Genomic DNA, 10,622 nt, shown 5'->3' with positions numbered 1-10,622 from the left:
GCCACAGGTGCACACATCCACAGGGCAGCAGGGCCACAGGTGCACACATCCACAGGGCAGCAGGGCCACAGGTGCACACATTTATTTTTATTTTAAGTGTGTGTGTGTGTGTGTGTGTGTGCGCGCGCGCGCGTGTCTGCATGTCAGTGTAGGTGCCTATGTTGGAACCCCTGGAGTGTTGAGCCACCAAACCTGGGTGCTGGGAACCCAACTCGTGTTCTCTGTGAGAGCAGTAGGTGTTGTTAAGCATATAGTCACCTTTCCAGCCTTGGGAGTTTGACTGGTAGGCCACTGTACCTGTGCACTTCTGTGTGATCTACGACCACTTTCCTGCTGCGGTGACAAAGGTGAGTGGCTATAGTAGGTTCCTACCTGCTACCCCACATACAACACACAGATACTGTGCTGACCCCAGAAACAACACACAACTCCCATAATTCCAAAGAGGGGTGACTGGACCACAGGGCGCAGGGCATCTCACACTTACTTGGGTAAGCCTTTAATGCAAGCAGCCAAGTCCTTAGTCATAAAGCCGGCCTCGATGGTCTCAATGCAGACTTCTTCCAGAGCCTTGGCAAAGAAGCTCAGCTCGGTATTGTTGTCCAGCCTTGCTCTGTGGGCTAACCCGCGGGACCAGGCAAAAATGGAAGCTGTGGAAAGAAAATGGGCAGTCTGCACTCCAGTTATGGGGATTCCACGTGTTTCACTCTTTCCAGACATGGGGCAGGCTTTTGTTTAGGTGAGGGGCATCATTAGATGCTATGAACTAGAGATGAGTTTTAGGACAGCTGGAAATACTTTATCTGAAGCCCCATTACCCCTATGGCCTTAAGTAACAGTTCACTGTTCCAGGGGTGAAGGAAAACACTTTGAAAAACACTCCTATCTGTAATCTCTACTCTCCAACAAATAGAAGATTGACTTTATGCATTTTAAAGGACATTAAAATAGCTCCTAGTAGCTTGACATGGTGGCATACACCCATAATCCCAGAATTTGGGGAGTAGAGGCAGGGGGATTGCTGCAAGTTCAAGGCTAGTATGTATGTATGTATGTATATATATATGTATATATATGTGTGTGTATAGCCTGGGGTACATAGTGAGACCTTGTCTCACCACCCACTGTCCAGATGAAGCAAACTTAAAACAAACCACAGCTCCTAGCATTATTGAGCCAGCAACTTGGTGACAGTTTTGCACAGGAGACTAAGAGGCAAAGGTACACATCCCAGTTCCTCTGAGAGTGCCTTTGAAGATGTCTCTGGTTGGAAATCAGTGAAGTACAGCATCTTACCAATGGGGTTGGTGGACGTCTCCTGTCCTTTCTGGTGCATGCGGTAGTGACGTGTGACGGTGCCATGGGCAGCCTCTGCTTCTACCGTCTTACCATCTGGACAAATCAGCACACTGGTCATCATGCCAAGGGAACCGTAACCTGTGAGGGGTAGAGCATACAGTGTTGGGTCCAACTGCGTGAGCAGCACTGATCTGCGGATGAGAATAAGGGCCTGGATGCTGACAGACGGTGATAAACTTGGCACATGTACATACAACTGTCGGTAACGCCTCTCTCTGCCCTTCAGAAACCAGGTTCCTAGCTTCAAGGCTGAGTCAAACTGGACAGGCTCCCTCATTCTCTTAGGAGCATCTGCTCTGTGATAGGGGCCACCTATACTCCATCCCAGTTCTGTAGCTGGGATGGGCAGGAAAAGATTAAAAGCAGGAGGACTTGGATGCAGGGACAGCCTTTCCCTGTTCAGTACTCCTGACATTTCTGTAGCTCCTGCTCAGAGAACCTTACTCCAGCTTCTAAGTGCCTTTTCTTTTCAGGCATTCTCCACTTGCTTACAAGGCGCCTCACACATACTGAAGCTGATGACAAGAACGTATAAGCAGGCTACAAGCACGCCATTCTTTTCTTTTGGTCTGATATCAACTTTGGTCGTACTTTTTATTACTGGGGGGGGTTGCACACGCACACGCTTAGGTCAGAGGACACTTTTTGGCGTCACTTCTTTCCTTCCACCGTGTGGACCCTGGGACCTGAACTGCGATCGCCAAAGTTGGTGGTAGATGCCTTTGCCTGCTGAGCCACAGTTAGCAGCTGATGTTGTTTTGGTCTTTGCCTTCAGTGAAATCAGTCTTTTCCCTCTGTAACTTGTTATCTCAAGCATCACTCAATTTCCCCATGGTCAAATCCCATGGTGAGAATGTAAAAAGAGAACAAGGACCTAGCAAGGAGTAAAGTGAGGAGCCCCTAACCACCAAAGGACGGCATCCGCAAGAGCTTGTTATCCGCCAACGGGTCCTAAGCATGCACCGAAGGAATTGTGATTCCCCCTCCCACCGCCTATTTGTACCAATCTAAATCTATGCACAGTGATCCAAGAGGGTAAGAGCAACTGTGTATTTTGAAATTGGGAATCAAAGGTGAAGTGTTTAGAAAGGAAAGAGCTGCCTCTGTGTGGGCGCAGCAGCTCAGTAGCTGTGCTGCCTGAGGCTTCAGAGGATCTCAGCATCTCACTGACCTGCACACCACCCAACTGTGGCTTCCTGGCTCCCATCCTGTGTGTCTACTCAGACACTAGCTGGTGCCATTGTCAAGCTGAGGAACAGATGGAAGGCTGTGAGTACCCAGCAGCTGTACCTCTCGGGAACCAAAGGGATGCCGGCTCTGTTGCCTTGTAATGTGACTGGTTCTCTGAGGTAACCTGACTTATAGGCTCTAGAGCAGTGGTTCTCAACCTTCCTAATTCAACCCTTGAATACAGTTCCTCATGTTGTGCTCACCCCCAATCATAACAGTACTTTTTGCTACTTCATAACTGTAATTTTGCTACTGTTATGAATCGCATTGTAAATATCTGATGTGTGACCCAAAGGGGTTGAGACCCGCATGCTGAGAACTACTGCCCTAGGCAAACACTGGGTCTTGCCTATCACACTTTAGAAATAGAAATAGAAATATTTCTCCAGATGCTTCTTCCTATGACGACAGGACATTTAAAAACAACGGATGTGGGGATTTAGCTCACAGTACCGCACCTATCTAGCACACACAAGTTCTTAGGATGACTATGCACCTTTCCCAGAACTTGGGTGACAAGGAATGGTTTTTCTTATCTACCATGGAGACCTGGCAAGAGGACTGTCCCCTCCTCTGTCCACTCAGCATAAATGTTTGAGATTTTAGAGAGCCAGGAGGGTACATGGAACCCACATGTTATCTTCAGTCAGGCTGGCCTACTGGTTTTCAAATCCATTAAAGACTCTCAGCTCTCAGAAGAGCACGAGCAGTGCCTTCTGGGAAATCAAACACAATTGGGCTCAGCAAACATTCATCAGGGGACATTCAGGTTCATGGAGTTCTCTTGTGCAAACCTCAACCGACGACAATTTGGTTGTGAGGAAGTCAGGGAATCTGTGTGGAATTATTTGGCCCTAACACCCGGCACAACCACTCTGGTTCCTGGAATTTTTGTGAACCACATTGGGCTTTGGTCCCTTCCCATGTTAGAAGCCGAACACCAAACAATTGCTTTGCAGAACATCAGAACAGCCTTCAAGGCCGGCAGAAGCATACTTAGGATCCATTGCCAGATGAATGAGCCCTTGGAGACCGCATTCTTGGGGGATCCCTCACTTCACTCCTTCTTCTTGGTTTTCTTTCTACATTCTTCTGTTTCTCTGACACAGAGCTTCTCTCTGGATTCCTGGCTGTTCTTGAACTCACCACGTAGACCATTCTGGCTTTGGAACTCAAAGAAATCCACTTGCTTCTATTTCCTGAGATTAAGGATGTGCACCACCACGCCTGGCCTTTTTCACATTCTCTCCACTAGATGATGGGGAAACTGAGGCCCACTAGAGGCTTGGACACGTCAAGTGAGGCAAAAGGCTGAGGCGTGTCACCACTGTGAGACCAGAGCCAGGAAGGTCAAAGCGCCTGAGAACTTCCTGTGTGACTTGAACATCCCTGGTTCCCTGGCTGTTTACCTTGGGCCACAGAGTCTGACTGCACATCGCCGTCATAGTTCTTACAGGCCCAGATGAAGCCTCCCTCTGATTTCATGGCTTGGGCCACCATGTCATCAATGAGCCTATGCTCATACCAGATCTTCTGGGCTTCAAACTGGGACTTGTATTGCCTAAGACAAACAAACAGCAGAAAGAGGAAGAAGACAGAATTAGTTTTCTCAGGGATGCCATTGCAACTCCCCAAAGGAACAGGAAACATTATTCTGAGTAGATACAGCACAAACTTGGGACTTACAGATGTGTGCTTAGATTCCTATCTAATCATCTTCTCATGGCGACCCCTCAAACTGGTCATCTCTGAGAACAATATTCTGTCTTAGGAATGAAGGTCTAAGAATTAGGTGAGGAAAAAGGTCTTTAAATCCTATTATTTTTCAATATAATGATCAGATTCTGAGCTGTAACTTATTTTCAAAATGTAGTAAAGGGGAAGAGACTACCACACTGCTTGGTACTCTTCAGGAATCGGACACTGTGGATAGGGCCCGGGCTGAGACACTGGGACGTAGGAAGAAGCATAATCTCAATGCTCCAGTAAAGGTCTCTCATCTAATCTCTAAGCTCCTGCCTGAACACTTGCTCCAACAGGGAGTTATGCCTTGTGTTGAGTTGACACCAGCATGCCTTATGTGTGACTGAAATGAAAACTGTTATATACTAAGACAAATGATGGCTTAAAGGAGACCTTTCCATCGCAGCAAAGGTCTTAGAAAAGAAACAAACTGGGTCTGACTCACAAACCCACTTTTGAACCATCAGTACTTTATAATATAAACGGGTTACTTTATTCAAACATAGAACAATCCTTCCCCCACCAAGAAATAAATGTGTGGCCCTAATTAAAAGTACGTTTACCCTCTAGGGGCACTGAGAGGGGTTTCCTTCCAGTTCTGCTAAACTTAGATTTGACATTACCTAACGGAAGGATTAGTGATGATGCTCTTTCTGTTTGTCCCAGGAGCTACACCCTAGATGCCAGCTTACTTGAAAACAGGAGAAGGAAGAGAAGAGCTGTACTCACTTGTCATAGATCTCCTGAAAGATGTCTTTGAAACGTCCATCATACTTCTTCAGGATAGTGTTTTTGGTGCTTAGATACAAAGGCCAGCCCTTGGACAGAGCCATCTGGAAGGAACTGTGTGCAAAATCTTCGATTGACTTATCCTGGTTGTACATGCCCATGGCAACACCACCACCTTCTGTGAAGGAGAAACCACCAAGAACAGAGAGAAGAAGGGTAAGGGTGGTGGGATTTGTAGCAGAGCTAAAACCATGCATAACCACTGAAGACCAATTTCTCAGCCCAGGACTGGGCCAGGACTGTGGAATTCCAGGTGACTGTCCAATTTGAACAGTCTATGACACAGGCACCGAGGAGAAGCACTTGCGCTAGGTAAGGATGTCAGAATGTGTGTTTGCAAGGGCACCAGCAGTAAGAAATCGTATGGTCTTTAAGGCCCTGAAGACTGCAGGCACAGAGGCACACATCGTTAAATCCAGCACTCGGCAGTCAGAGACAGGCAGATCTCGGTCAACTTGAGGCCAGCCTGGTCTACATAATAAATCCCAGGATAGCCAGGGCTACACAGTGAAACCCTTCTCAATGAAAGAAGGGCAGGGGTGGGAGAAGTACACAAGTAAACTGGAACTCTTCACACACTGTAAGCATTGCCAACAAGTGTTTTATCTTCTAACGGTGTGCATGTATGATGTATGTGTCTGTGAATGTGTGGACGTGCTGCCTGGCTGCCATGGCGCTCATGGAAGCCAAGAGCCAAATTCTGACGTGAGTCTTCGTCTTCTGTGCTGTAGGCTGGATCTCCTCTGCTGCTCACTGCTGTGTCTGTCAGGTCAGCCAGCTTCTAGAGTCCCTTGCCTCTGCTTCCTGTCTCCCTGGAGGGGCACATCTGCCTCTGTGCCTGGCTTTCTATGTGCATTCTGAGGATTTGAACTCATGCTTGCACGGCAAGTACTTTATCCAGTGAGGCGCCTCCCCGGTTCCCAACGCGCATTTTAAACTTAGGTATGCTCAGTCTTCAGTCATGGAGAAAGATTTGCATTTTAACTACTGGGTGAAAATCTTATCATTTCCTGGGGGATACTGAGCACACCTACAGTAATTGGTGGAAATAATTGTTTCCATGTAATCACCGGTGTTTCACAACTCCTTTTAACTGACCTCTGTTATTACTGAAAGTCAGAACCTGAATCCATGCCAAGGCCCCAGGCTAACTGGCTGAGAGTGTGAAAAACTCTAAAACCTGCAGAACTAGATTCTACTAAAACAATATTGCTTAGAGGAGGTAAGGGCAACAAACGCTTTCATTTCTGGACCGTTTTCTTCTGTGTATGTGTGCAGTGTGTGTGTGTGTGTGTGCATTCATGTCTGTGCATACCACTGTGTGTGGAGACCAACTCAGGTGTTGGTCTCCCACCTTGTTTAAGGTGGGGTCTCTTGCTACTAACTGCAGAGGCTAGGGTCTGTGAACTTCCAGGGGTTCTCCTGTCCCTGTCTCACCTCTTGTCTTAGAGCGCTGGGGTTACAGACATACAACTGTCCTTAGCTTAGTGGGTTCTGGGGCTTCAAACTCAGGTACTAAAATTTGTGCACTGAGTGCTTTACCCACAAAACTACCCTCCCACCACTTAATCCACTGTTTTCTCTTGGCTTTACTTTTCAGTTCTTAATTTTAAAAGAGACTTGAAGTGTTTAGAAATCTCTTTTTGTTGTTACTATACATTTTCAAAAAGGTAAAAAGAAAATACTTTAGCAAATAATGAAATTCTATGTAGAAAGCCCAACAGAACAAGAAGAAGGATACAGAGCAGGAGACCAGAACACCTAACTTGTACACTCCACAAGCAACAGATGCTGACACTTTCTACTCTGAGACGAAAGCACGCTTACATCCTTCTCTTTGTCTCTCTGCATTTCCACCAAGGCCGTTAGGTTCGCCCCTTGTGTCTATCTGTGCCATGGGAAACCATGGAACTCATCACTTTTTTATATTAGCCTTTGATGTTCCTCAGAAATGTTGCATAGTCAGCTTGTCTTTTAAGGCAGTTGCATAGGGAGGTTTTCACAGAACAGTAACAAGGTTGCTAAGGCCCCTGTTCAAATGAAATGCAGCTGCAGGGACCACACCTACCTTCGAAGCTATGCACCAAATACGTCACCTTTTGACTTCCGTCTTTTGGCGTGTAGGTTATCTCGACTTTTCCAGGCCCAGGAACAACAAAATCAGTTGCTCTGTACTGTGAAGAGGGAACACATATTAGGAAGAATAGTGCCCCATCAGGAAGTGCATGGGGGAAAACAGATTACACAGCCAAACACGGCCGTGCAATTTGACGCTCTTTGGTTTCAAGAGATAGGGTTAGGAGGGGTCCAGGGAGTCCTATTAGTAACAATGCACGTTAGAGATCAGTAAGTCTTGACCAGGAGCCCACCATGTGTACAGTAATTATGATTCAGAGAGGGCAGAGAATAACATTGCTGCTATCAAATACCCTGCTAAAACCAGTTTAGGGGACAAAGGGTTTATTTCAGCACAGTTCCAGGTTACGGCCCACCAGAATGGGGCAGTCACAGCAGCACACACTGGGGAAGCTGGTCCTAGCACACCCACAATCAGGAAGGGAGAACAACGAGGACACACACACACCTATGTTCAGCTTGCTCTCTCCTTCAGTCTAAGGCCCAGTGTGGGATACAGTGCCACTCAGAGTCAGGAAGGATCTTCCCACTTAAACTAACTGGATTTAAACAAAAACAAAAAACAAGGGGCTGGAGAGATGGCTCAGTGGTTAAGAGCATTGTCTGCTCTTCCAAAGGTCCTGAGTTCAATTCCCAGCAACCACCTGGTGGCTCACAACCATCTGTAATGGGGTCTGGTGCCCTCTTCTGGCCTTCAGGCATACACGTAGAAAGAATATTGTATACATAATAAATATTAAAAAAAAACAAAAAACAAAACAAAAATCCCTCACAGACGAGTCACAGGCCAACCTACTCTAGACCATTCCTCTGTGAACCTCCCTTCCCAGGTGACTCTTTACTGTGGTAACAGATGATCAAAACTGTCTGTCACAGACATTTTCAACTAGGAAGCTCAGAGCCGCATAAAGACAAGCATAGGTGAGCGCAACTGCAGAAGTTTCAAATGTCAGAAGTGGGCGAAATGAGACAATGAAGGAAGATGACCTTGGCCATCGTCAGGCTGGAGGGGTGCCAACACCAGCTCTGGTGTTGATGACGACAGCAGAGCCTGAACTCTGTCCTGACTCTAAGCTAGAAATCACATGCTGAGCAAAGCTGATTTCAACAAGTTTTTCAAGACGGAACCATGGGAAGAATGGACCAGGTCAAGTGGCCTGGGAGGTGTTCTGCTGTGGGATTTTCAGGGCTGAATCATTCTCTGTGGTGATGGTTCTTTCCAGCACCAGACCTACATCCACAAGAGGCAGTCCCTCTGAGAGCAGCAGTGACAGGCTGCTGGCCCTTTCGAGGGCAGGTACTTTCCAGTTGATCCTGAGCCGCTCTAGTGGAGACATGTATCCAGCACACACCAGGCACCCACAAGTCACTGCCCAATGGGATCATTTCCAGTGATCTGTTTTATCCAGTAACTAGAGTCAGGCACCAGTGGGGGGCAGCCACACCTGCTGCTTTACAGTAATCCTAGCCACAGTGTGTAAGAAACAGTCAGCTGACAGAAAAGATTAAACACTTCTGTCATAGGAAGTCCATTAGTATAGTAATTCAGACATCGATGTGCCCTAAAAGAGTAAAGATCTATAAACGTTTAACAGAGTCAACACGCTGTTTAAAAAAAAAAAAATCTGTTCTTCCAAATGACAAATATCACAAAAAATTAAGTAACAAAAGAACAAACAAAACAAAAACACTAACTAGGCAGTAAGTTGTCAGGTCAAAGACAGGGAATTGGCACTTCTGCCATTTAGACTCTGTTGCTCAGGCCTTTTGGAGACAGCTGTGAAGGGCTGGCCAGGATGAAGCAATATCATGAGCCACAGTGTAAAACAAAAGCCACAGGCCATGTCCAGGACCGAGCTGGTGGCCTTCTCCCAGGAACACACGCACATCTGCTGTGGCCACATTGCCTTCAGGGTGACCCCGTGCACACCTCTAGAGGTCAGTAGTACACATTTCCGTTTTTAAGGTTCATTTATAAACTACTCTCTATTAAAACCTGAAAACAGTTTCAACAGACTTTGGAATCTGTGTCATTGCAACCTGTCTCAGCTCATCAATGGCACTGTTATACAAGACCAGAAACGACACTGGTTTTCCAAGCAGTACAGAATGCTTCACCAAGACTGATTTCAACTCTTGGGTGACTCAAGTATGTTTGGTAGGTGTGTTTTTTCCCCTTGATTTTCTGAGATAGGGTTTCTCTGTGTAGCCCTGGCTGTCCTGGAACTCACTCTATAGATCAGGCTGGCCTCGATCATGGGGATCTGTCTGCCTCTGTCTCCCGAGTACTAGGATTAAAGGTGTGTGCCACTACTACCCAGCATTGTTTGGTAGTTCTTAAGGTGGCTGCCTATTAGAATCAGCTGGGTTTTAAAACAAAATAAAACAAACCCCCTGATCCTTACAAAATTCAGACTTCAGCTGCTCTAGGATGGGAGTCAGATACTGGGAGTGAAACAAACAAACAAGACAACAGAGCAGCAATGAAATACAGCTCTCAGCACTCCCATCGACAGTGAAAGCTCATGAAAGGATCCCTCTGTGCAGCCAGCACCGACAACCGCCCATCTGAGGCTATGGTATCACCAAGGCAAAATTGGGATAACTTAACAAAAAGATAAAGCTATGTTTGGGGGGAAAGATGGGTGCTTATTTGAAAGTTTATCTGTATTTTCATCCTTTCCTAAACATATATAAATACACAGTTTACACATAACATATGTTGGATTTATCTAAAGGGCAGAGAAACCCAAAGAATGAAACACAGAAATAAGAGCTATAGATTCACAAAAAAATAAACACGAAAAATCAAATTATGTTCAAACTACTCACTTGGTCTCCATAGGCATGACGACCAATGATGATGGGTTTTACCCAGCCTGTCACCAGTCGGGGAATGTTTTTGCAGATAATAGCTTCCCTGAAGACAGTGCCACCAAGAATGTTTCGGATGGTGCCATTTGGTGATTTCCACATTTGTTTCAACTTGAACTCCTCAACCCTCTTCTCATCGGGGGTGATGGTAGCACACTTGACACCAACGTTGTACTTCTTTATGGCTTCTGCAGCATCCTTGGTGACCTGGTCATTGGTGGCATCACGATTCTCTATGCCTAAGTCATAGCTTGGAGAGGGAGAAAAGTCAGTGTAACTTTGTGGACAAACTGAACTGACAGGCTGTCATCTGCCTGCAGAGCTGGCCGGGCCAAAGAGAAGACCCAAACACATCTAAATATGCTTGTTTTAGCATCAACAGATTCTAAACAAAACAAAAAAAAAAAAAAAAAAAAGAGAAAAGAAAAGAAAAGAAAACCACTAGGAGTCTGGGCCCTGCTTCCCTGAACTGCAGTCAGTGGGAAGCTGTC

At 46.2% G+C, this 10,622-nt stretch overlaps 1 protein-coding gene across 2 annotated transcripts in view; it reads right to left on the bottom strand.

Moving 5' to 3' along the window:
* Idh1 (isocitrate dehydrogenase (NADP(+)) 1, cytosolic) overlaps positions 1-10,622 on the bottom strand; it is a 19,670-nt gene that overhangs the window by 1,628 nt on the left and 7,420 nt on the right. For both annotated transcript variants that reach the window (XM_005361460.3, XM_026786314.1), the window contains 6 exons: positions 10,090-10,381; positions 7,190-7,295; positions 5,062-5,239; positions 3,999-4,150; positions 1,297-1,437; positions 488-650 (listed from right to left, as the gene is read on the bottom strand). In XM_005361460.3, coding sequence (XP_005361517.1) covers positions 488-650; positions 1,297-1,437; positions 3,999-4,150; positions 5,062-5,239; positions 7,190-7,295; positions 10,090-10,381 — 1,032 coding nt within the window. The remainder of the gene's footprint in view (positions 1-487; positions 651-1,296; positions 1,438-3,998; positions 4,151-5,061; positions 5,240-7,189; positions 7,296-10,089; positions 10,382-10,622) is intronic.

This window comes from Microtus ochrogaster, linkage group LG4 (assembly GCF_000317375.1).
Source record: "Microtus ochrogaster isolate Prairie Vole_2 linkage group LG4, MicOch1.0, whole genome shotgun sequence".
Taxonomy (NCBI): domain Eukaryota; kingdom Metazoa; phylum Chordata; class Mammalia; order Rodentia; family Cricetidae; genus Microtus; species Microtus ochrogaster.
The sequence above is the reverse complement of the archived record's forward strand: the minus strand, read 5'-3'. Positions and strand labels throughout refer to the sequence as shown.